Source organism: Podarcis bocagei (assembly GCF_964188305.1).
Source record: "Podarcis bocagei genome assembly, chromosome: 3".
NCBI lineage: Eukaryota > Metazoa > Chordata > Lepidosauria > Squamata > Lacertidae > Podarcis > Podarcis bocagei.
This window is the reverse complement of record NC_138127.1, coordinates 18,656,853-18,684,385: the sequence shown is the minus strand read 5'-3', so window position 1 is coordinate 18,684,385 and position 27,533 is coordinate 18,656,853. Positions and strand designations below refer to the sequence as shown.

The following is a 27,533-nucleotide window of genomic DNA, read 5'->3' as shown; positions in this document are numbered from 1 at the left end:
TCATCACTGTAATATGTGCACTGTGTCCTCATAATGAGTTCTAATCCATATTTCGGTGGGAATATTCTTATCATTTTTTCAAGGAGAGATCAGTGAAGGTTTTAGTATTGACAGTACAATTCCAGTAGCTTCATGTATTACATGACTAATTTTTCTCCTTTGAAAAGATCTGAGAAACATTCATGTGGCTCTCAAGAATCAAGGGGGGGGGGGCAATCAAACCTAGCCGCATTATACCCTTGTGCTCTGCCTCCCTCCCCTCCCCCACCAATCTCATTGCTACCTTTTGGGTTAATGCAGTTGCATTCAACTTGAAAACAACCTTTACCATATGCATAATGCAAAACTCTTTGGTGATTTTTCTACTAATGATTTAGGAGCTTATTGTGCGTGGCTAATTTTAACCCTCTTGGCTTGGAGCGCACCGTGCTGTTTAGAACTTGTAGGAAACCTTGAGCTTGATTTCCTGTCTTCCTGCACAGTTTGGTGACTCCCAGCAACTCCGTCTTGTCCGCATTCTGCGGAGCACTGTTATGGTTCGAGTTGGAGGCGGATGGATGGCACTTGATGAGTTCTTAGTGAAAAATGATCCTTGCAGAGGTATGTAGGAAGACTTCTTTACATATGACTATTAAACCCATTAATAGTGTATATACAACTGCTGTCATGGATTAACTAGGGTAGTAGAGGTTAGAAGGATGAAATGTAAACTGTATAAATCCCTGGTTTAGTTAAACACTGATTCACTTACGATGCCCTACTTATATACATCTTGCTATTTTTAAGGACTACCTACTGAAGATACTGTAGACCAGAGCTTTCCAAACTCTGTGTCGCGACACGTTAATGTGTTGGCTGCAGTGCTTATGTGTGTCACACAAACGCTCCCCATGCCCCTCCCAGAGCTGGAAAGGGGTTAGTTTAATCTCTGGTTTGCTAGTAAAACTGAATTACTGTGTCATGAAATGATGCAAAACTGAATTACTGTCCCGAAATGATGCATGTTTAAAAAGTGTGTCACCAACATGAAAAGTTTGGAAAGCTCTGCTGTATACTCTGGCTATGCATTGCATTCACCATGTGAGAGCTTGACATGCAAGGAATTTCTTTGGCTCTCACACACGAACAGAATGAGAAGCTGTCAGGAACACAGAAACCACACATACAGGAAAGGAGGAAGTGCTGGCTTCCCTTCCCTGTCCATTGGTTATCTCCCTTTTTCTCTCTTGCTAGCTAATTTTTCCTCAGAGTTGGGATGGGGGAAGAGCAGAAACTGTGGTGGGACCACTCTTATGGTGAGTGTAACATGTAGCCTGGCTCATGGTGAACAGCTGATGGCTCACTGGTTTGTGGCCTAGATCTTCCAAGGATTCTAATCTATTGCGCCCAGATTTGTAAGCAGATTTCACTGTGGCATCTTAACAGCCTTATAAGCCTAAAACCTGATTCACAGAAGAAGGTACCCTGGGTTTAGTTGAAATCATTTCTGGGTCCTAGGTCTGCCTGCTGTGTGTGATAGAATGCAGTAGGCATGGGATTGGTTGGGTTTTAGGCTCACCAAGAGGTGAAGTGAAGCAATTACTTTGGGGGGCAAAATTCCAGAAGTTCAGTGGAAATGGTAAGTAAAATAGTGACTACTTGCTAATCCCAGAGGGAATAATATAAAGGGCATCACCCAGTTTTATGTTGTGAATGTACAAAGGAATGTTAAGATGGGGTGGTGAACGTAGTGTTCTGTTTCTCAAAAATGAAAAGTAGCTACAGAAAACATTATTGGGCATATACTAGATTATTTTTCTCTGTAGTTAAAACTGTGAATTCTATATGTAATGCTGCAAGTTCAGACTGAAAAGTAAACATTGTGGTGGTATACATGCTTCTTAGGGATATATATTTCTTTTTCCTTAATCAGGCTAATGCTTACTTATCCAGACACCATTTTATCAGATACAATTGAAACTACAACTTAAAATTCCTGCTGTTTAGTAAACGATCATATGACTGGATGTTACCTGTAGTGTTGAGAAAAAGAGCGAAGTGTGCCTCTGGTGGAAAACTTGCTTCAATTCTGTTTTAATTACGTTATGCTCGAGTCACATTTTACATTCCTGCTGTACAGGAATAAATGAGATAGTTACACAGCCTGCATTGATAATCCACCTGATTCCATCATCCCATCTCATACTCTACTCTGAAGAATCTTAACAGGACGAAAGTGGAATGTAGCATTCTGACTGAATATAATTGACTCCTATAATAACACATTAGATGTGCTATTTTATTCCTACATTGTGAGATGCCTACAGTCCACCCATGTTCCACCTAAGTCAGGTGAACAGTACTTGATTTGACATATTTATTGTTGCTGCTTTTAAAAAACAACAACAGCTGGTATCTCCAGCTGATTATCACCAAGCTTCCCATTACAGGAATTGGGTTCTTCAACACCAGTGTATACAAATATGGAAGATCTCTGAATTTCCAAAAACTATTATATTTAATGTGATGGCTGCTACTGTAGTTTATGCCTTTCCCTTCCTCCTCCAGCACAACTACAAGGAAGCATTAACTTCTGTTTTAAATTAACCACAGCTTTTTATCATCTGGATCTGGACAAAATGTGGTTAATCTTAACCACTTATTTAAACAAGCCAACTTCAGACCATAGTTTAAGAAGATGACTTGTTTCAATAAACCATAGTTAAAGTTAATTTGGACATCTAGGTTTGGACATCATGCAAAACTGTAGTTACTTAAAGTGGAAGCAGAAGCTTCTTATCCTTTCTCACGGCCACACCAAAGGAGGACAAGGCAGGGGAGAAGTCCAGAGCTCACTACAGCTCATCACTAACATAAACCATGGTTTAGCGTTATGTGTAAATTGAGTCAATATTTTTTTCTGAAACAGATTTTCAGCAAGGAAAGTTCATTTGTGATTTTCAGTATTACTGAATATGAATCTGAATTTTTTTTGTTTGTTTTCCATTTGTGGGGTGCTTTACCCACAAAATCCCTTTCAAAGGGCAACATAATTTCAGAGATAAACCTGTCTCAAAAGGATGGAACGTAAGATTACATTCTTCATCAAATCTGCCATGGAAACACTAGCTCTTATGTGGAAACTGTAAATCATATGCAAACCTGTTGGGTGTCTTAATGGTGACTAGGTTTCATTCTATTAAAGCACTGTGTGGTATGTTGTGTCCTCATTTCATGCAACCTTAAGAAGTATGAAGATAGAACATCCCTTTTTGAAGATGGCAAAGAAACCACTTGCTTTCTTTTTTTACCTACATGATGACATTGGGACTGTCTGCAGCTGAGCTTACACCAAGAGTGGTTTCTTTTGCTGAAGAAAACTCCATGACCTTGCTTAGGAACACTTAGCGAGAACTTTTAATCACTTAAGATCTGTCCTTGGCCTGCAGCTTTGAATCTTCTTGCATATGCAACTGCTGTAATTGATTTCTTCTCCTGCTAACAATTTTCTTTTAATATGACCCATATCCTGTGTCATTTTTTCTAGTTCATCATCATGGGAGTAAAATGTTACGTTCGGAATCAAACTCTTCAATTACCACTCAGCCTACTATAGGTTGGCAAACCCCTCTCTTTGTCTCTCCTGTTCTTAATGTTCTTTTCCATTTCCTACCCACTCTGCTTTGATATATACAAATATATATTTAACACAATGCTTCACGTTTCACATTTTTTAGCCTTAACACTTATTGCACTGGCTGGTGCTTGAGAGCTTGCTTCTAAATTTCCTTTGACACGCTCGAAAAGAGTGTTTCAAAAGCAATTGCCATTAAGACAGAGAAAACCAAATGCTAACCTGTTTACGCATCTGAACCTTGTGGGAAGTTCTCACCTTTGCCTCTATACCTGCGTTTGTCTGTGCCCAGCATCCCATCACTTCTTTACAGTTTGGGAGTTTGTTTGTCATTGCATGTTGCCCAACTGCATTACTATATAGCTTAGAACTAATATGGTTTTATGCTTTTCTCTCCATGTTTACTCATCATAGCCAGCATCTGTTTCTGAATCATCCAAACAGTGGTAGCATTAGTCAAATGGCTCTTCAGGTTGAGTCTGTGCATTGGTAACCAAATAGCATGTTGAGCCATTCCATTATCATGCTGATTTATGTTGACAGCAGTTCATCTCTGCTAGCATAAAATGTTAGATGCGCAGTTCATCTTTTGCTAGCATAAAATGTTAGATGCGCATATTCTGCAAATGAACTTTTTTGTCTCAAACAAATGCATTACTCACTAATGTGTTTGAATTGTTTGGCCTGTTTGTTTAGCTCTAGCAAAGCCAGCGATATGGACAGGCAGCTGGGGAAATAATCAGACTTTTCGATTTCTCTCTTTCGCATCCTCTAGCTAAAGGGAGGACGAACATGGAGCTACGTGAGAAATTCATTTTGGCAGATGGAGCTAGCCAAAGCATGGCTGCCTTCCGACAAAGGGGACGCAGATCACGACCTTCTTCAAGGGGTGCTTCACCCAACAGATCCATGTCTGTGTCAAATCCACCTGCTCAAGGAGCTCCAACATCAGCTCTTGCGGCCAGCACACCCAAGGTATGACTGGAGTGGTGCAGCTGAAATTTAATGCAGTTAATAAAATCAGGCCAGGCTTGCTACAGTTCGCAATAATGCTACCCTAAAACAAATAGGGGAGATATTGGTTATTTTATTTTTCAAAGAAAGCTAACGAAAGTTTTTTATCGTTTCCTCCCTTACAATTGCAGCGGTCGTGCAAGCCTGGGAAAAAACATGTAAGCTATTTAGAAAAGTGGGGGGGTGTGTGTGTGTGTGTGAAAAAACCATTAACCCACCATTGCATTTTAAAAAGCACACATACATTCTCTTTTGTATAGAATGCTTGTCAACTGTTCCTGCTTTGTTTTGGTGTCATTTTGTTTTTGACTTTTACTGTGAGATTCAGTATTCATAATCTGAATATTCCTCTCCATGACATTGTTTTCCATCGCCTGTTCTTCACCCTTGTGATTTGCCATTGTTCCATACAGACACCCCATCATTTAACACGCAACTATGGTAAACCATGGTTGATAAACAGCAAAACATCATCTCCTTGTAAACCTCCAGAGTGCTCTGAATATCAAGTGTCATCCACAGAGGTATAGTAATGGATGGATATTCTAGTCTAACATTCACTAAAACTATCCTGTTAGCTAACATTCACTACAGTTCCTTGCCCAGCTGTGCTGTACCTTCCTTACATATTAATGCACTCTGTTTGTTTTCAATCTTCTATCCAGCAATTTTAATTTCTCTCTTTTTAAATTGATCAGTCATTTGAGTTTGTTCGGGTCTTGATGAGCATGTTTTAAATTCTATATAACTATGGTCAAACTAGGAATCAGCTCTGTACATGTGGAGTCTAAGATATTTATCACTGAAATCATCTAGTTTGCTCGAGATAAGCAGTTAGATAAATATGAGATCCTGGTGCAGTACCATTCTGCCTAATGAAAAGTTATGTGAAATGCAAGAAGTTTCAGATTCCTGCACTAACATTAAGTCAGTCCAATATTATTTTACCTAATAGTATGTCATTGGTGTTCTGGCTCTGTTTGACCCCATTTATTACTTAGGCCTCTCAGAGCTAAGCACACCAAAATCAATAAACTAAAACACTTTCTATTCCGTCTGAACTATGGTCTGAGTTTAGTTTCTAGCCCATCCCATCCCAACAGCTCAGAGCAAGAAATGGCATTAAAATAGAAATTACAAATACTATGCTTAGGAAACCTAGATACAGTGGTGCCTCGCAAAACGAAATTAATTCGTTCCGTGAGTTTTTTCGTCCAGCGGATTTTTTGTCTTGCGAAGCACGGTGTCGGAAAAGTTTTGGAAAAGCTTCAAAAATCGCCAAAAACCTCAAAAAAGGCTACCACACTGCGTTCTATGAGTTGCTCCTCGAAGTCAAGTCGCAACTGTATTAACGGTGTTAAGAAAAAGGAAACAAACTTGCAAAAAACGCAAGACATTTTCATCTTGCGAAGCAAGCCCATAGGGAAATTCGTCTTGTGAAGCAGCTCAAAAACTGCAAAACCCTTTCGTCTAGTGAGTTTTTCGTCTTGCAAGGCATTCGTCTTGCGGGGCACCACTGTAAAATTGTTAGATTGCATTGCAACTATCCCATATCTGCTTTACCCTGACCATTAAAAACAAGTGAAAATAAAAATATCTTACAGTACATCTGGCTCGGTCCTCCAAAAGAAAGAAGTTCCATATATCTCAAGGAGCCACCAAAAATGCCTTACTTCGTACCCTCATGGCACAAACGTGCATTAAAATTAATTATCTGGTGATTGTGGAACACTGGGTAGGTGGCAGCCACCAAAATATTTAGGATCTGAAGTATCTTTAAGTGCCAACCCTAGGGAAACAACCCAAGCTACAATTTCTCAGTTCTCATAGGGAAATGGTTGATAGCCTTGCTTGTTTAGAACAAGGGAATATTGAGAACTGAAATACATAAAAGATTGAAAGAGTCTACTATTGATTAAGGAGCCAAAGATTAAATCAGTAGACTGTCTCCTGCTGACATAATACTGCTGTCTTCTCACATAATACAAATTATATTAGAGTATGCAGTACATCAATGGTTAGCGCTGAGAAGAATGTGTTATTACTGCTCTTGATTGTGGCGGCTACCACTTCTGCTACTTTCCCTCCAGCTTTTTCTACAACTAACTTCTGAGATTTTTGTATGGCTTTGCTTACTAGGTAGCGAAACACCTACTTAGCTATCCTTCCCATAAAATACATTTATTTTATTTAATTTAATTGTCCTCCCTGGTCAGAATTAATTCCATATTGCCTTGATGACTACACAGTGATCCTTCAGACTAGTCACACACTGATGCATTTTTCAGAAGCATAGGCATGTTACACATTGTTGCAGAAAAAACAGCAAAATATCTTGTCATAGAGTAAACTCATGATTTTGTAGATTCGAGTTGACTTCATCAGATACATGAAGTGTGATCCTAAGTTGGCAGGGATATTACATCTTGACATGTAAATATAAAAAGCCATTCTTTTTGTTTGTTTGTTTGTTTGTTTGTTTGTATGTTCATTTATACAATGTCATCAGTGTACAAAGCACCTTACCAAGTTATGTAAGCAAAACCAGGTTCTTGCTCTCAAGAAGCTTATAAACTAAAAATTGGTAACTGGGAAACATTGAGGGAGGGAAGGAAGAGATACAGTGACAGGTAAAGTGCTTTACATACTAGATATTATTACCATTTGGTTCCCTTTCCAACTCATTAACTAAATATTCCTATGTCATCACTTTTTGGAATAGCTTTTTCTTTGCCATGCATGTTCCGAAGAAGGTGATATGGATGGAGTCCTAAAATCAGCTCTTGTTTGTTGCAGAACATAATGGGTTTGTTTCATTCAGTTCTCCTTGTGTCCTACAGGGGACTCCAATACAAGGGAGTAAACTTAGATTGCCAGGATATCTGTCTGGGAAAGGTTTCCATTCTGGAGAAGACAGCAGCCTCATTTCAACAGCAGCTACAAGAGTCAGGGCACATTTTGCAGGTGAGCACTGGAGAGCTTGGAATAAATGTCTCTGGGATGCTAGTACCTAATACAAAGAGTAAAAAGTAGACTACTGCATGTACACACATTGCGTGGGATCTGCTTCTTTGGGAGGCTGAAATGTGGCAGATCCTGCTTTGAATCAAGGCCTTGGTCCTGATGAAATTCTGGTTCACTGAAGCTGGGATGTAAAATTGGAACTGCATATTGATATCATGTCTAACTTGTGAGTTTCATGATACCAGAGCAGAAGGAGCTAGAGTGAAAAGTTCCACTTGTGATGCAAAGCACTTTAAAAGGGAAATAATTGGCATTGAAAACAGTAGATTGCTCTGACTTGTATCCACCAGCTGCGCATAACAGAGGGGCTCTGGTGTACCCATGTAGGATTGAAACAGGTCATACTTGATGTGCCCATTGGGTAGCATCCAGAACATCCCTGCTGAAAGTAACAAAAGGCCCATCCAGTCCAGCATCATGTTTTCACGATGGCCAATCAGGCTGGGGAGCCCACAATCAGGATGTGAGTGTAGCAGCAGCCTCCTTACCAGTGAAACCCAACCACTAGTGTTCAGAGATAGAAGCTGCCATGACTAGTAGCCACGGTTAGCTTTATCCTCTGGTTTGTAATGAAAGAGCAGCACTCGCTTGAGTAGACTTCTGGCTGCCCATAATGGAGCACCATGAAGCTCTTGATGATGCCAGGACAGAATCAGCCTTCGTTATCCCTGCTCACTCTAATTGCAATGGGTTTATTTCTCCTCCTCATGCAGACACCAGAAAAACACCAAGCAGACCTGGAAGTCGAGCAGGAAGCAAGGCTGGCAGCAGAGCAAGCAGCCGCCGGGGCAGTGACGCATCTGATTTTGACATTTCAGAAATTCAGTCTGTGTGCTCGGATGTATCGGAGACTGTTCATACCCCAATTAGGCCAACACCCCGACCCAATTCTCGCTCAGCATCTGGAAAACCTTCCAAAATTCCAACTCCACAAAGAAAGTCGCCGGCCAGCAAATTAGACAAGTCCTCCAAGAGATAGTGTGGTTGGCTCTGTCAAGACCACCTTTTTCCTGTGCATTAAATATTTAAGTTTTTAAGATGTAAAATATTCTGTAGAAATTATTGTGAAATATTACGAGAGTTGGATTTTTAATTTTGCAGATGGCCTTATTTGTGTATTTGTCTTGTTTATTTTATGTGTATGATTTTTGTCAAATTTTGTTTCGTTTATGCCATATCATATGTGAAAAGGAGAAAGTTTCTTTTCAATGTAACTAACGGTTGTTTGCAGTAATGTGTAGAGAGATCACTAAAAGCAATTACTGAATGTACAATTGTCTTTGCGTCCTAAGTCAACAAGGCCTGTCACTTCATCATTAGATTAACAGTAAAGGATACCTCATAACTTTGTCTTAATACAAATGAAAAAGACAACAGTCAACATTATGCATTTTGAACTAACGCAGTGGACTCGAAGAGGCATGTGGCAGGGATACTAAGAAACAGAAGACACAGTTCATACTGCAGTTAATCAAACATTATCCTACAGAGAATTCACAGAGAGAGTTACTTAAAGAGCACTTGCCAGTACTTCAGTACTCCAATATTTTGCAGCATTTTCTGTGCCATTGCTTTAAAGGCCAGACACCATCTGGAATCTAGAATTATTACACTTGTATCAGAATGCCAGTATAATCTGCATTCACGTCAGCGTGAGGTTTTCTTTTGCTTGAGTGGATGATAGCACTGTATCATTGGACTCATTTTATATCAAAGCAGTTTTGCTTGCAGAAAAAAAGGGGGGGAATTATGAAATAAAGCTTGTCCCTTCTCTTTGTTGCTACTGTATTCGTTATATCCCATGGAAGTGTGTGTTCTGTGTCAACTTTACATCGTACATGATTTGAAAGATTCAGATCATTACTTTCAGAACAACCCTTATTTTTTCCCATTTCTCCATCACATTTCATGCAATCATTGGATTCCTTCAGTATACCAATTTTTGCACATCATAAGGCACAATACACCATTCATGCCTTCAACAAGAATTCCATACTGTTGACCGGTGAATAAAATAATACTGAGTGAATCAGTGTGGAGAAAGACTAGGAAGAGGTTAGATGAATTGAGGCAGAGCATGGTTTCGTTTGCAAGCAGAAAAAATGCACTAGGAAACATCTACATTTCTTCCATGGAATTCTGGTAATTGTATCTCTTCAAGAGAATCGCCAGTCTTTAAAATGATATGTTTCCATGGTTTTGAGGGAAAAGCTGTGAGAGTTTAGCTCCCATTTCACACACATCAAGTGATGCAGGAGTAGGTCCCAAGTAGAGCAATCCCATACAGTGGTACCTTGGTTCTCAAACTTAGTCCGTACCAAAACCAAAGCGTTCCAAAACCAAGGCGCGCTTTCCCATAGAAAGTAATGCAAAACAGATTAATCCATTCCAGACTTTTAAACACAACCCCTAAAACGGCAATTTAACATGAATTTTACTATCTAACGAGACCACTGATCCATAAAATAAAAGCAATAATCAATGTACTGTAGTATAAAATAAATAAGACAGTATTGTAGATGATAAAAAAAAAATCTTACCTGCACTGATGATAGTCATTGTTTGGATGGGGGGGGGGTTGCTTTTATCCATCTCCACAGTCACACAATCAGTAGCAGAACTGGGTTCCACAGAGTCACAAAAACAAATCAACCAAAAAAGCCTCAAAAACAAAAAAATGCAAAATAAATAGCAAAAACAAAAGCACCAAACTTAATCCGTTCTGGAAGTCCATTTGACTTCCAAAATGTTCAAAAAACAAGGCGCGGCTTCTGATAGGTGCAGGCACCCCGGAAACAATAGCAGACAACCACATCGGACGTTTGGCTTCCGAAAAACATTTGAAAACCAGAACACTTCCAGGTTTTCGGCGTTTGGGAACCAAGGTACTACTGTATTACATGGGTCAGTGTAGTGTTGCAGTCAGACTAGGACCTGGAAGACCCAGGTTCAATTCTCCACTCAGCCATGAAGCTAATTGGGAGATCTTGGGCCAATCCGTTTCTCTCAGCCTAGCTTACCAGTTTGTGGTGATAAAATATGGGAACACAGAACCATGTGCACCACCCTGGGTTCCTTGGAGGAAACGTCAGAGATAAAAATGTATGTGTTTGCTTATTTAACAACATAGGCTGGATCAACAACCACTGCAAGGAATACAAGGTCAAACAGGATCACAAATGATTTATATTGTGAAGGGGTGAAAAACGGTTCTTGATTATTTTTATTACAGGTTTAAAAAAGATACTTTTACTCCACAGTATTGACCCACTTTCCCCTCTTATTACATTACATATTTCTCTTACACTCATGAAATGACAGAGCCTTATGGACTCCCGCTGCTAAGCATTCCCATAGCACTTTTATTTTTAAAGTGCTTTCAAAATCTTTAAAGATTTAGATTTAAAGTTGGGTTGTAAGTTAGGTTGCTCTTGCTGTTGTTTCCCATTTATACATGGGAGAGTGAGGCTGATTTGCTCATGATCACACAACCATTATGACACAGGGACTTTAACTCAGCCTTCCTGGATACAAGTTCTTCATCTTGGTCCCAGGAACTCCCAGCAATATTGCAGCAGGGTACAGAGAGTATCCAGGTGGTAAAAATTAGGTGTGATCATTCTATATTACACTTAATACCTCTGAGAATATTTGCTTCTAACACCAGAACACAATGCTTTCCTCAGCAGAAATGCCTATTTTTGGTTTTGGATACATTCTCATTATTTTTGTGTGCCTTTTACTTCTTTGGAGCATATGTGTTTAAATTAGAGATTTAATACTCCATTTGGATTTTGCCTAGCAGCAAAATAACAAGCCATACTTGCCACTAAACAGATGGTCACTTGTGGTTCCTGAACTACTGATGAACTTGGTAAGCTTTAAATGGCTTTGCTTTCTTTGTCAAAGTTAGTCTGAGCAGCTGCCCACAATTCCAGTACTGGCAAAGCATGAGAGGTGCCCATTTGTGAGATAATTATTACTAATTATTCTTTATTCTAATAATCCTCTGAAGGATTCATAGTTTGACTACAACTTGTGGGTTTGACTAGTTCAATGGATTGGTTTTCGGGGGGCCTTGCAGCAGTACATTTTAAGGTGCATTCATTATGATATGTGGTCATGTTATCAGAGCAGTCATACACAGTCCCACTTTCAATATTGTTTGCACCCTCAAGGGTTTGGAGGCAGTCATGCTTTCCATTTCCAATCAGTGTGTATCCCGTAACTTCCTGCTAAAATCCTGTAACTTTCTCTACCACAGATATTCTGGTTTATTTTTTGTTGTGCTATAGCTCTTCCAGACAGTAACAATGTGGTGGCATTGGAGCAACATTGCAGAACCAAACTAAAGCAGGATAAATTCACCTCTAATGCTCTATTACAGTGCCAAGACCTTGTTGCAGGATAAGCCCACAATAAAATAGTCTACAAGGTCCCTTACTCAGTTCTTACTGAAGCATGCATGGCAGGGCCTATACAGTTTGTTTTTACAATATAGTGGTTTGTGAAATACTGGTGTCGCAGGCAAGGATATGCAACAAAGGGGGGGGGGAGTACCTCAGTTTGATCATATTTGTATACTGTTCCCATTTAATGTGGAGATCTGAACCACTTAACACATTACAATTTACTGTCATAGAGATCATGTTATTCCAGGCAAATCGGGGAACTTGTATTATGAAAAACACTAGCAGCACACTTTTGCACATTGCAGTGAAAATGTGCTTTCATATCCAGAGATTTTCTACGTGCCAGTACGTTGTTTATAATGAAGCACACATTTGATCTGCTTGCCTTTTTAAAAGTCTCACCCAATCCTCAAGAGCAGCTGCATTAGAACTGAAATTAATGGCTGCCTTTAAGTCAAAAGAAGTTACATCCGCGCCACTCAGTCATTCGTTCATTGTGCTAACTGGTAAGTTATTCTGTTCTCTTTATTTAAGGTGCTTAAATTAACACTGTATTAACACTGTTGAAAAAACGTAGTTTGCTTTATTCTAACATGGCAGTCAAAAGAATGCCTGACCAGAGAGAGACTTTATTTTACAGAGAAACAATGAAGCGCAGTGATAAGAAACTAACTAGCATTAAATTTGACCTTTGCAATGCTGGACATTATTTCTGTTTCTAATATTTATTTGACACAGTCCAAGAGAGAAAATGCAAAGCATTTTCACCAATATGATCCCTAACTTATATCAGAGTGTGGCCTGGCAAATCACCAGAAAACTGTAGGCCTCTGAATGTGGTGCCCTCCTAGTCAGCCTCGGTTTACCTCAGAAATGCTTTGATGATTTTTTGCGCTTACAGCAAACGACTATAACAAACACGATTCTGTTTTCATGCCTTTCATGGTGAAAATGTCCCAAATTTGATTTTCATTTGCAATGCCTCATCCTTATGTCTGGCCATTTTCACTAAATCTTGCTGCAGGTTATATGTTGTGAAATGAATGGCAAATAGGGCATTTTGAAGTGTCAGCATTTTTTTTACAATCGTTAAGAAGAGTTCAGGTTTTATTATTCCATCTTTGATTCTGGCTGAGGCAGAAATAGCCTTTGAAATGAATTTTCAGAGGCTTCTGTGTATTGTCATGAGTAAATGCAAGAAGTGAAGTGACAAGTGAAGAAGCAAAAATAAATATACGTTAATCAAGCCGCTTCAAACCAAAGAGAAGCACTTGTGCAGCCCATACTTCTAAACTGAGGTGATCTTGGAATGCGCAGATCACATTGTACTTCCCCTCTCTAGCCAAAAATTGTGATATTAATGGGAAAACTTTTCTTTAGACTAACTGTCTGCGTGTCGAGACCCTGAAGCCACCCCTTTCTTTAGACTAAATAACTGTTTATTGCAGCTTTTGAGCAAAACACAATCTATAGAAGGAGTTAAAATAGGGGGGGGGAGGATTTGAGGGGGATGGGTTAAAGTGTTTTCATCATACAGTGGTACCTCGGGTAAAGAACTTAATTCGTTCTGGAGGTCCATTCTTAACCTGAAACTGTTCTTAACCTGAGGTACCACTTTAGCTAATGGGGCCTCCTGCTGCCGCCACGCAATTTCTGTTCTCATCCTGAAGCAAAGTTTTTAACCCGAGGTACTATTTCTGGGTTAGCAGAGTCTGTAACCTGAAACGTCTGTAACCCAAGGTACCACAGTAGAAGTTTTTGGAAATATGAATATACCAAACTCAGTTGTCATGCATAGAACACAACAGAAAGTGCCCAAATGTTCTCAGTTTTGTACGGAAGGTGATGGCTGCTCCTTCCATTATTGAAGCACCATGCATTTGTCTATCCATCATGCATGCATGACCCAATGGTGAATTTCGAGTAGGGGGAACATAATTCGACCAATTGTAGAGAGGTTTCTAGTACTCAAGACATATTCACACCATATGTTTAAAGCACTCTGACCCCACTTTAAACAGTCATGGCTTCCCCAAAGAATTCTGTGAGCTGACATTCATTAACGGTGCTGAGAGTTGCAGGGAGACCCTCTATTCCCTTCACAGAGCTACAATTTACAGAGTTTCCATAGAAGAAGTGTGGATTGTTAAACTACTATGGGGAATTGTAGTTCTAAATTAATATCAGGACTTCATCCAAAAGGGGGCTTACAGCCAGGCAGCTCCACATTACATGGTAAGGGGACCTGATTTCTGTCTCTCATGCTGTCACCTGGGGGTTGGATATAACTATTTGCAGCAGAGCCTCTGTGGTCTCCAGTAAGTCTGGAACACTAGTTTTTTCCTTGATGAGACATACCCTTAGTTCAAAGGAGGCATTCATGGAGAAGAACCACTGATATAAACAGGCTGCTGGCCCTGCTGAGTACCCAGTACCCAGTCAGATCTTCCAGGAGCTCTGGCAACATAGATGCTGGCTAGGCAGTCATTTCAAAAGTGCATGTGACGTGTTTTTAAGTTGGGAGAAACTGCCAATTGTAATTTTTTTCTTTTAATGCATGAAATAATTTGAATTCATCTTCCCTATCCAAAGGTTTGTTGAATATCATAACCCGCCAAGGCCTAACACAGAAACGCCTATTTTAAAATCTGAGCTGTGTCATAAAGTGAGTCTGCTCTGACTCCAGTGATGAGTGCCTGTCCGGTGTATTGAGTGATGCCTGGTGAATCTCAGGAAGAAAGGTGGAGCGTGACCTGGGGCCAAAGGGCTGGATGTTTCCCATCTCTGATTTAAATGATCTCTCCCCCCCCCGCCCCGTTTCTAACATTGCTTAGCATGACACCCTAATTCAGCATCCTTTCATGATAGTCCAAATGACTGCAGAAATATATTCCCTCATCATGCCCTTTAATTATTATTTTTGTGTGTGAGAATAGTTGGTTGCCATTTGGATTGGCCTCACTTTTGTTTGTTGTAAGCTTATGTAAAGAGCCTTTTACTCTTTGTACTAAACTACTTCAAAGAACAGTGGTACCTTGGTTCTCGAACTTAATCCGTTCCAGGAGTCCATTCGACTCCCGAAACAGTTCAAAAACAAAGACGCGGCTTCCGATTGGCTGCAGAAGCTTCCTGCACTCAATTGGAAGCCATGGAAGCTGCTTTGGACATTCGGCTTCTGAAAACCGTTTGCAAACCAGAACACTCACTTCCTGGTTTATGGTGTTCGGGAGCCTATTTGTTCAGGAGCCAAGCCATTTGAGTACCAAGGTACCACTGTAGTCAACACATAAGCTGTGTACACATTACCATTTACTGTGGCCCCAGGGCACTCTCACTGCTGATATTTGAAGCCAAGCACGTACATTAGCCACAGTCCATATCTATCCTGAAGTTTCTTGAGATATATTGCTGTTTATTGCACTTTCCCCCAAACTGGCTTCCATCTGATTTGAAAAGGTAAACTGCAGTAAAGCTGAGCTGTGTGCATTAGAGACACATGTTGTGCATGTGCAAATGATAACACATGTACAGACGACAGCTTAACTGAACAAGGGTTCGGAGGGGTTGCAGATGTGGAGAAACCAAACAGGTAATGCTCATCAGGGGAAGACATTCCGCTCCCTCCCTGGCGTGTACAGCAATGTAAAAATGCAACCTGAAATGCAGTGAGAGGGAAACAACTGTGCTGAGTTTTAAACTGCTAATGTGTACGTAGCCAATGCCATCGTCTATCAACATGCTGTTTTTCAGCATGAAACCTCAGCATGTGTCTGGCTGAAAGTCTAAACATTCAGAACTCTGCTTTTTCCCATCAGAGCTATAAATAGCTGGCACATGAATTTGTTTTATACTTGGCGGTCAGCAGTCTGATGATAGCGAAGGAGAAAAAACCCTCATCAGAACACTGAGCACCAAAGAAATGCAGCCCATTCAAGTCCATTTTTATTTCCTCCTTGGTTTTACAGTTTTTGTTTTTATTGGGTTTGGCCAATCTCTGCTAGAAAAAGAGCAATGCTTAGATGAAGTTCTGCTCATAAACTCGGGAAAAAGTTCAGCAGAAATGACTGAGGTTCCTTTCCAAATTTCATGATGCACAGGAATATATATGGTGGAAGAAAGAAGCTGTGTTGCACAAGCGATAAATCTCATAAGGGTTGCCTGAATAAAAGGACATGACTTTCGGAGGCCCAGAGGGAAAGCTTCTTTTAGGTTCTCCCTATGGGAAAAAAGCTGGAGACACCATCTGCTGACAATGTCATTTGCATAACCATAATTCCCCAGTGTGCACCAGATGGCATTTTGTTAGCCACGTTTGTTTGGACACAATGTTCAATTTTGTTTGGTTAACCTTTAGGGAGTTGGACAGTTTTCCCATAGTTAAGGGATTTTGTGCAAAGGTAAGTTACCCCAACCCACAAGGCATTCTGTTGCAAAGTGCTTATGATTGTTTTTCAGGAACCCTGGCTAGCATTTCGACAGTGGAACAGGATTAGAATTAGTCACTTGATTCATGCTGGATGGACACATTGCATTTTTGCAGTATTTGGTCTGGGGTTAAGGTATCTTTCACACCCAAGGTGTCAACTCCCTGTGATGTTAGTGACAGATTCATTGTTCTGACCCAGCCAGTATTTCAGAATGCCCCTGGTTTAGCCACTGATAAGCCTATGCCAGGTCTTATACTAGGCTGGGAAGACAAGGTGGTGTCTAGAATAGGAGCTGGAAATAAGCCCAAACATTGTAAGTCTCTTCAGATCATTATGCATCCAGATTCTTTTTTCCAAGAGAGCCCTAGGCCCTCTGATTACAACACTCACCTCAGAATATCATAGGGAAGTTTTTAATATCTAATGCATTGTTTATAATACTTGATTGGGAGCCGCCCAGAGTGGCTGGGGAAACTCAGCCAGATGGGCGGGGTATAAATAATAAATTATTATTATTGTTGTTGTTGTTGTTGTTGTTGTTGTTGTTGTTATTACAATGCTTGTTTATTAACTGATTCTCCCTGCTGCTGCAGCCGCTGCCCTTAGCAGGAAAATTATAGACATCTCCATCTTTCAATAATGACCATTGAGTGAATGGAAGACAAAACTGGGTAAACAGAGCCTTCCAGTGCCTCTACACAAGTCTCAGTTTTGCATGCCAAGACCACATCTAAATTGAGGGTGATTTCTAACTTACTCTGGACCAACCTGCCATTGACCAACAGACCAAAGCGCTGACTGACAGGCTCCACTAAATTCTGACTATCAATGGGGAAACCAGAGGGTGGGAGCGCTCAAATATAACTCACCCTCTTTCTACTCTCCACAACACTCTGTCCACCTGTGCAACACCTTCTTTTTCCTGGAAGTAATGGAAGTAATGTCACCATGGAAATAATCGTTCACCAGCACCTGTCTGGACCAAAAACATCATTTCTGTTCTATACAGAACACCCACCTATTGGGGACTAAGTGCACAGAATACAAAAACAAAATCAAATAGGAGAGGAAAAAATGTTGATTCTAACACTGCAGTTAAGGGAATAAGCAAACAACAACAAAATGTGCTAAGATCTAAAGTGTTTATAATTTTAAATGGCTTATATTTAAAGTGCTAATGTATAACATATAAGAGAAAATATTGAGAGAGAAAGCGGTGAGTGCTAATAGATCTACAATCAAGTTATGATATTTCACCCCATCCTCCTCCCAGCCTAACCTTACCATACAAATCAGCCATCTCCATCTGGCTACCACCCAGGTCAGCACACTTCTTCTACCTGGTTCTCACCCAGGTCGTTAATCTCCAGTAAGGTAAAGGTAAAGGTACCCCTGACCATTAGGTCCAGTCGTGACTGACTCTGGGGTTGCGGCGCTCATCTCGCTTTACTGGCCGAGGGAACCAGCGTACAGCTTCCGGGTCATGTGGCCAGCATGACTAAGCCGCTTCTGGCGAACCAGAGCAGCGCACGGAAACGCCGTTTACCTTCCCGCCAGAGCGGTACCTATTTATCTACTTGCACTTCATGCTTTCGAACTGCTAGGTAGGCAGGAGCAGGGACTGAGAAACGGGAGCTCACCCTGTCGCAGGGATTTGAACCGCCTATGGTGGTACTGTTGTATGTGTACAAAGGTCTGGTTGGTTTCGTGAGTCAGGATGTTGCCGGCCTGGTGTATCATGTGAACCAGTCCACACATGAGGGGAGGAACAGCTGACACTATAGCAAAGAAGATTCTTGTTGTCTGCCATGATGGAATTCCTCTGTTCAGGACAGACATGCTCAATCTGACATCTTGCTTTTCCCTGCCAAGGAAAACCTTGGCCTCTATGAGCCTTGAGTTACAAGGAACAAGTTAGAGGAGCTAAATTAATGGCACCTCCTGTTTTCTCTTCTACTTATTAGAACCACGACAACAAAATATGCAAATAAAGAACATGTTATAGCTGTCTCCATAGCACTGACATAAAGAGACAAAGAGAGAGGAAGATATCTCCCTCTGCCTTCTGCTCCTCTAATTCAGAAATCTAGCATTTAGCACAAGGATGAGAAAAGTCACATCCAAATAAGGTAAGATGGAAAAACTTTGGCACAGCCCGCAACCGAAAGTCTGAAATGTAATGTGGGGTAATCTATAGAAACATGAAGAGAAGTTTGTGCATCAAAGGGAAAAGATATAAATCAGAAGCTTGCTCTGGAACAAACAAATAGAGTTAAATAAGCCAAGGATAATAATAACAAAGGTTCTGGAAAGTCATTTTGGAGAATTAGATGAAAAGCAGAATAGTCAGAAGTGGGGACTTCAGGACCTTGGTCAGAATTCCAGTATTAGATACAAAGGAGAGCTAGACACCAGATTCATCCAGAAAAGGTGAAAGAAAAGGGTGTGCAGGAATCTAGCTTTCTTTGTACAATCAAATGGCTGGTATACTCTACCTTAGAGCAGTCACTATGTACATTTAAGCGTTTGAACAGAATATATTTTTGAGTTGCCGTTTTTGCTTGTTCATTTACATGTTTGCTTTTATGGCATTTCTATCCCACTTAACCTTATGGTTTAAGGTCAGGAATATTGTAAAAACAAGAACAAATGGCACTAAATCAATATTATATAAATATAAAATTAAAATAATCATTAAAACAACCAGTGTTAAAACACTATACAAATGCAAGTGAATTAGAGCCCCAAAGATATGGGCACACACATGGTCATTCCAAGGATGGAGCAGCATTGCAAAGAAGGCTCTTTCATGTACTGCCACACACCCCTGTTGGTGGAATCACAAGTAGGACCTCCCCTGCAGAACATCATGCACAGCATAGGAGGAGATAGATTTCACATGTATAATAATATTGATAGTATGAGGGAAATAAACACAGAGAAGGAATGATTCACATGTGCAGCCAGCGATACTCATCTGGTTCCCATTTAATGTGATACATGCATCTGAGGAGATGCACATAAGTTTGGGACAGATGAATCCATGGATTTGGGTTTCTCTATTTTTCCATAATTCTTCATGAGTTTGAAATATGTTTTTTTTTAAACAAAAAAAAGTCCTCATGAACATTCACCAGCATTTTAGGGCAAATTTCCCCTGAGTTCAGCATGAGCCTCCACATTGTGTGTCCCAGAGCAACCTCACTCAATGTGAACAAAGCAAAGCTACAATACAGTATTTGCTGCTCCTTTCAGTCCCAGTTTTTATTTTCATTGGCAGCTTTACATGCTTTGCCATGGGAAAAGTTTACACCATTCCTATTCAATAGATGTGTAAGAAAACCTTACAGATGTCAAGCACTGTTTTGAAATGTATTCCGCTTGTTGCAAGCATTCTGTATGGACCATCCTTCTTTTAACTTTCCCACTGGCCTGTCAGCTGCTCTACAAATGTTTTGCACTGCCTTAAATGATGGTTTTTTAGAAGGAACATGCATGCTTTCTCTCTAAAGGAATAGCCACACAATACAGGAGTCTCCTGCTCATGTATTGCCTTAGCTGATTCGGGACCATGCATAGACAATCACTTATGGGTGCATATGGGGATGAAAGGCATCTAGTACAATCCACACACAACATCACTGTTTGAATGTGGATGTGAATTCTTATTTGGGCTATTCTAGATGAAAAAAAAATGCTGGCTGCAGCTACATTTGGTGTTTTGAATATTGCCCAGCCAACTAATCCAAATTTTGCATTGAAAAGAATGCTGAATACTCTTATACTGCACAATTCTACTTCTGCTGCCCAGTAGCCTCTCTAACTACTAGATTGCCTGGCTAAATACTTTCTGAATCTGGTATTTCAGCAATCATTGCCATGCATTTTCACATATATCTTTGCAGTAATAAGGAATAGGAACTTCATTTTTTTAAAAGGGAAATGAAATTCTTGGGATGCTGAAGCCATTGTGTGTGTGCTGTTTATGTTCCCACTTCCATGTTGAAAATTATTCAGGATACAACAGAGCTTTGAGAATGAAAAGGCAAGGATCATTTTTCTGCTTGAGTAGTATATTTTTTTGTGTCCTGTGAATATGACCTTTTCTTTGTGCAATGGAAGAAACTGATGTAATGGTGCTACATCTAGTACAATGAAGTGCATTGGGATCAGAGCCAGCAGAATATTTCCTTCCAGTGTCTGCTTCTCCAATCAGCTTAATTATGAGCAATTGTTTGGGTTGTTCTGCAAAGAAATATTAGAGAATGGAAAAAAGAAGCATACCTCAAACCATTATTTTGCAACTGATTCATGCTTTGGCAGGAACCACAAAATTTTCTGCTTTACAGCTCTGTGATAGTATCGTTGTGGATCAGCCTTGCCATATAAGCACAAATCCACCCTTTATTTTGACAAGGTTCTAGTCAAGGCATTTGAAAAATGAAGAAATCACATGAGCCATTGGCTGGATTTCTTTACTAATCACAGGCATCCTCATCTCCAAGAGATCCAAGACTTGCTATTGTTAGCACCTCCAACATTCAGCTGCCATGCCCAATTTTAGTGATGATCTTTCCCTCCCTCCTCCTAGACTTTAACAAAAAAATCTCATTAGTGTCTGCCTGGAGAGCAAGCCGCTTGTTGTGAAAAGGAGTTAGAAGAACAGTTGCTGGCATATAGCAATTGCTTACTACTTTTTTGAAACTTGTAGCCTAAATTGAACAAAAGTATTTCCTCCATGCTCTGCATGTGACTTTTTCTCTACAGGTTTAAGGTAGAGAAGCACATTCTCACCCCATGGAATTGCCAAGTAGTGAATAGGAAAACCTATGAAGATATGTTAACAGCTTGTTTGTTTTAAAGCACTTTTATTGTCTTCTCTCACAATGTCTTGTCCTTCTCACAGATGTTCAAGATATAAAAAGAACTACATTCGTAACCAATGAACCAAACAATATCTCATATGTGTTCTGAGTTCCAAGAGAGCAATTACACATTTACAGGGTTTCATCATATCTAAGATCACACTGAGGGAAGTATATGCCATAAAGATCTTTCCAAAAGAGACATTACAGCCAGGTATATTGCCAGATATGCCAGACTTGATTTGCAGGTCACCTTGTAAAAGACCCTTTTGACACAAATTCAATAAAGGAATGGCAAATCTCAAAAGACTCTGGTGTTCTTCAGTTGATTTGTCACACACACACACACACACACACACACACACACACACACCATGACTGCTATGTTGCACAACAAATGGTAACAGTGGTCTAATAACAGATCTTGGTGTGTTTTCTATTGGCTCCCTAGAACGAAATGTGTTGCTGACACTATATAAACTATCAGTTAATAGTCTTAATGATGTACCTTAGGATCCCTCAAATTTCCTCAGAAGTTTTGGCTGAAGAAGCCCAATATTGATTCTGATTTTGTTTTTGGGAGGTTTGCCTTTGGCAAACTGAATTGAAATTCTCCCTGGTCCCTGCTTAAGCCCCCTCACAGCAGATTTTCTGTCTTTGGACCTGGTTCAATGAGGTCATTGTGGCCCATTTCAAGGAGAAAAGAAACTTAAAAGTGCCCTTTGTCCCTGGCACTGTATTTTACTGTCCAGGCCTATGTATGCCCACCTGGAACCAAGTCTCATTGAGTTCAATGGTATTTCTTCTCAGGTAAAGTGTTCCTTTGATAGGCAAGTCCCCTAGCTGAAATTAAATCCAGCCTTTATATGAGGAAATGCGAGATGAATCATGTGAGAGCCTGAGGCATAGCTGTGCCAGAAGAGAGAAGGAAAAAAAAGAGTTTGTAGGCTTTGGCAAAGGACTCTGATAACTGGGTTTGATGCTATATCAAGCCCTAGATAATTGCTAATTGAAAAGCTGCTGGCCATAGAGCTGTTCATATTTTGAGAATGTATTTTGAAAATAATATGCTGGGAATTGATGAGCAGCTGTGCATAAGAGACTTCCACTGCTTAATAAGAAAATATATCCCACTGCAATATTGTGCCAACAAGGACAAGAGTGTTCCTTGCAAAGCTGTCTTGCAAAAACTCTTAGCTAAAGGCTATTATAGGTAAAGGTAAAGGTACCCCTGCCCGTACGGGCCAGTCTTGACAGACTCTAGGGTTGTGCGCTCATCTCACTCTAGAGGCTGGGAGCCAGCGCTGTCCGCAGACACTTCCAGGTCACGTGGCCAGCGTGATGAAGCTGCTCCGGCGAACCGGCAACAGAGCAGCACACGGAAACGCCGTTTTACCTTCCCACTATAAAGTGGTACCTATTTATCTACGTGCACTTAAGGGTGCTTTCGAACTGCTAGGTGGGCAGGAGCTGGGACCGAACAACGGGAGCTCACCCTGCCGCGGGGATTCGAACCGCCGACCATGCGATTGGCAAGTCCTAGGCGCTGAGGTTTTACCCACAGTGCCACCCGCGTCCCTATTATACAGGCTATTATACAGTTTCATAATCCTTTACTCGGGTGTAATTATTCCTTGCAATGGGTTGTTCGAGTCACACAGCAGAGAGGCTCCTTGCCCTCTGAATATAGAAGCTGGTTGGTGTTTACTCTAAGATTATTCATCTAGAGCCTTTTTTATTGATGCTTGTGAGAAGGCAAGGGGAAATGTCTCCCCCCACATCCCTGCTCCTCTCAGAACAGAATAGGCTCCACCTAATGCTGAAAAGAATTAGATTTAAAACCTACTGCCTGGAGCTGCTTTTGAGATGAAGATTTGTGGGCAGTTTGACCTGCCTGCAATTTCTGGGGTTCTATTTGGAGGTTTTGTTGACTTGGTCGTAGACTAAAATAGCAGCTGGCGTACAAATATTTGGCAATTGAGGTCTTCTCTGTTAGAACGCTGGGTTTTGTCCAGGCAGCATTCTCCTGTATGCCGGCTGTTTCTAGCGTGCACCAGTAAACCTACAATTGTTAACTATGAAGGCTGTGACCTATACCTTTTTAAGATGAAATAGCTGAAGCCTGGTAGAGTATGGCAAATGTATTTGGTGCAACTCATGGCATCTCCACTTAAAAGGCTCTCAGGCAGCATAGCTGCCAGGGACCTCTGCTTTAATTTGCCAAATCTTTACGTCCTGTGCTTTTAAAGCCACTTCAAATGAATCTGACTAGCTTAAACAGACTACAGTTAGCACTTAAGCACAAAACCTGGTGCCCACGACATGGCAAGCTGACATTAAGGAAAAGGAAAACTAAATCCTTTCAAAATCTTCCTCATGAGCATGCAGGAGGAGGGCTGAGGAGGAGGGGAAGAGGCATATTCCTGCTTTTGTACATCGGGCTAAACCATGGCTTAGCATGATCTGAAAACATGGCCATAAAAAAGCAGTATATCAGGGCAAAATCAAGGATAGAAACATTTTCCCTTGACACCTATTGCAGGTATTTTATTTTTTGTTTGGGGGGGAGCATTTAGCTCCCAACTGAATCTCACCTACTATGTGAGAGAACCAATTCATATAGTTCTCACTGTTTAGGTACATAGAATCGTAGAATTGTAGAGTTGGAAGGAACCTTCTAGAATGTTTTGTTATATTATGGTATTCCCAGCACATAGTCCATTGAATGAGTACTACTTGGCAAAACCTTACAAACAATTCACACCAAAGAGTCTCTTCTCTTTGTGACACCCCCCCCCAAAAAAAGTGCTTTGGTGTTTTCACATTATTTTTTGAGGTGGGTTGCTGTTGTTTTGCTTCCCCAGAAACTTTTCCCATTTGCACGGAGCTCCTCTGTTTCTTTCGGTGGCGATTTGAAGTCGAGCAGTGGGGGCTTCATTTCCAAAAATTGGTGGGAACCAAGCATCTGTCTCTCCCCACTGCGTTGCCAAGGGTGAATTTGGTGATGAGAAACAGTTTCAGTGCACAGAATGAACAGGCAGGGCAGGGGGCAATAATGCAAACTTCCTTTATTTATGCATATTCCATTTATTTAGATTTTTTACTCCGCTTTACAGCTAGCTGAAGTCCTCAAGGCAGCTAATGACATTTATAAAACACAAGAGATGCACCAAGAACTGGGAGCTCAAAAAACAGCCACACTGTTCCTTCCCTCAGGGCAGTTAATGACAGTTGGCCCTGGGTGGGGGGAGGGGCGGGATCAGCCCAGCTGGAGCAGGGCCTAACGATTTTCCACCTTCCCTGACTCCTTTATGTCATTACTTTTGTATAATTTCCTACTACATTATGCTTTACTGTCCCCACAGAAATCTGCTGGAAATCCTGTTTCCTGGACAGTAGGGGAAAAACAAGTTTGACAAGGAGTCTTTTTTTTTTTTTAAAAAAGGCTATAAAACATGTGGCAAGCTTTTGGTTGGACCTCATTTCCCTGACTTTAAGAACAAGTGAGATCTCATGGGCGGCGGGGGAGGAGAGAACATTGATAGATGAGGATAATGACCTCTGAGGAAATGTGTTCTCTGGGAGCCCATGTGCATGAATGCGCATGCACACATCCCAAACACATCCTCCTCTAGAGCCCAGGCTGAAACAACGCAAAGGAAATGTATCCTGAGGGGAGGGGTGTTAGCCAAGGATGAGAGTCAAAACCACACATTTATACTGAACATGTAGTTCGGCAGCTGTGTTTTCTTTCAACAGCTGGGGGGAAGGATCAGGGCCACAGAGAAGAGTTTGATCCTTTCCACTCTGCTCTGGTCCCAGTGAAAACTACCCTCCTTGCTGCAATTTGCCTCAGGAGGGAAGCTGACATTGTTCTCTTCTTTTAGGTCTCAGGCTGCCAGGAAGCATGGGGCAAACACTCTTGACTAACTCCCAGCACCAAGGATCAAGTCTTTTCTTCTCTGTATCTGAGGAATAAGGAATTATTTTTTTATATATATATATATAGCTTTATTAGAAAAAGGATTCACATTACATATCAGACTCCTAGAGCATATATGCTTATCATTAAAACGTACACAAAAAAGGAAAGAAAATAAACAAATTACAAAATTGCGAATCCGCCAAGAAGAAAAAAAAATAAAAAGAAAAAGAGAAAGAAAGTAAGAAAGAAAGCAAAAAAAAGACAAAAGAAAGGAAAAACACGAAAGAACCAAACAGAAAACGGACTTCCGTTCAACTTGATCCAGGATTACACATTCATAGAAGAATATTTGCAGTATAGTCTACAATAACACTTAACATCGAAGGTATCAATCAACTTCTGCTGTGATGTTACTAATACCCACATTGTTCTCAACATAAATTAAAAATTTCTTCCATTCAACTTTAAGTTTCGTACAGTTATTTTGCCCTAATTTCTGCGTTAATCTCGCTAACTCTATATATTGATATAATTTCACTTGCCACTCTCCAACCGTAGGCATATCAGGGGATTTCCAGTTTTGTGCAATTAGAATTCTCGCCGCAGTAGTCGCATATTGGAAAAAGATTTGATCTGTTTTTTTTATTTCCTCGCCAATCATACCTAACAGAAACAACTCAGGTATCTTGGGGAAATTATATTTTAAAATTTTTTTCAATTCGTCGTAGATCTTTCCCCAGAATTCCTTCACTACCTCACAGGTCCACCAAATGTGGAAAAAGGTCCCAACCTTCTCTTTACATCTCCAACAGCTATTATCAACAGTTTTATACATCTTGCCTAACTTTGCTGGGGTCAGATACCAGCGGTATATCATTTTCTCTAAATTTTCTCGGAGGGTTGCGCACGCTGTAAATTTTATCCCCTTCCTCCAGAGTGTCTGCCATTTACTATAATCAATATTATATCCAAGATCCCTATCCCACTTCACCATCACACCCTTTACCAAATCTTCTCTAGTATCCCACTCTAATAGTTGTTTATATAACTTAGAGAGGTGTTTATCGTTACTCTCTAGGATTTCTATCTGGAATCTTGATTTTTTATCACTCATCCCCTGTTTCTTGTGCTCGCTCCACAGTGCATTAATCTGGTGGTAGTGAAACCATTCTTTTATCTTTTCTTTCAACTCGTCATAAGGTTTCACCTTCCAGCCTTCTTCTGTCTTAATTAGGAGGTCCTCATAGGTCCATCTTTCTCCCATCATATTTGGTTTTTTTATTTTAACAATATCCACTGGAGAGAGCCACCAAGGGGTCCTTTCCTCAATCAATTTTTTATATCTGTTCCACACCTCCGATAGTGAACCTCTGATTATGTGATTGGAAAACCCTCTATGAATCTCACCTTTCCCCTGCCACAGATAGGCATGCCACCCGAACCTAATATCAAAACCCTCCAGGTCCAATAAATCAGTGTTCCTAAGGGTGGCCCATTCCTTTAACCAGCTTAAACAAGCTGCCTCATAATATAACCTAATATTCGGTACTGCAAATCCACCCCTCTCTCTTGCGTCTGTTAAGTATTTAAACCTTATCCTAGCTCTCTTCCCCTGCCAAATGAACTTAGTCAAAATTCTTTGCCAGTTCCTAAAACGGGTGGTGCCTTTAATTATCGGAATATTTTGGAACAGAAATAATAATCTTGGGAGGAGGCACATTTTAATCGCCGCGATCCTCCCTGTCCATGAGAGTTTCAGCCTCTGCCAGATGTCCAGATCTTTTTTTATTTCCTGCCAAATTTTATCATAATTATCTTCTACCAAATTTATATTTTTTGGAGACAGCCAGATTCCCAAATATTTTACCTTATTCACAATTTTTATACCGGTTCTTTGTTCCAATTGATTTTTGTCCTCCATGGTCAAATTCTTTGTTAAAATTTTTGTCTTCTTCCTATTTAATCTGAACCCTGACAGTCTGCCGAATTCCTCTAATAGTTCTATCACCTTGCTAACACTGTCCACTGGTTCTTCCAGAGATAAGACTAAGTCGTCGGCATATGCTTTTAGCTTAAATTCTTTCTTTCCAATTCTTATCCCCTTCACACCAACTGCGTCTCTTATTCTATTTGCTATGACTTCCAAAACCATTATAAAGAGCAGGGGAGATAAGGGGCAGCCCTGCCTGGTACCTTTCCCAATCTTAAATGGTTTAGTTAGGCTGTTATTTACAATCAGCATAGCCTGTTGTT

At 40.5% G+C, this 27,533-nt stretch overlaps 1 protein-coding gene and 1 long non-coding RNA gene across 15 annotated transcripts in view; both read left to right on the top strand.

Annotated features, from left to right (window-relative positions):
* The window catches only part of LOC308583243 (dystonin-like), a 313,796-nt gene extending 304,372 nt beyond the window's left edge, over positions 1–9,424 (top strand). For 9 of the 14 annotated variants that reach the window (XM_081187021.1, XM_081187032.1, XM_081187031.1 and 6 more), the window contains 6 exons: positions 483–600; positions 3,527–3,595; positions 4,389–4,588; positions 5,041–5,151; positions 7,468–7,591; positions 8,365–9,424. In XM_081187021.1, coding sequence (XP_081043147.1) covers positions 483–600; positions 3,527–3,595; positions 4,389–4,588; positions 5,041–5,151; positions 7,468–7,591; positions 8,365–8,630 — 888 coding nt within the window. In that variant the 3' untranslated portion in view covers positions 8,631–9,424. The remainder of the gene's footprint in view (positions 1–482; positions 601–3,526; positions 3,596–4,388; positions 4,589–5,040; positions 5,152–7,467; positions 7,592–8,364) is intronic. The other 5 variants (XM_081187022.1, XM_081187024.1, XM_081187023.1 and 2 more) reach the window with 2 other exon arrangements.
* Positions 9,425–10,254: 830 nt separating this feature from the next.
* LOC308583272 lies at positions 10,255–21,662 on the top strand. The gene is made up of 3 exons (XR_014006152.1): positions 10,255–12,569; positions 18,484–18,619; positions 21,397–21,662. It is a non-coding gene; the product is annotated as an uncharacterized lncRNA (long non-coding RNA).
* The last annotated feature ends 5,871 nt before the right edge of the window (positions 21,663–27,533 follow it).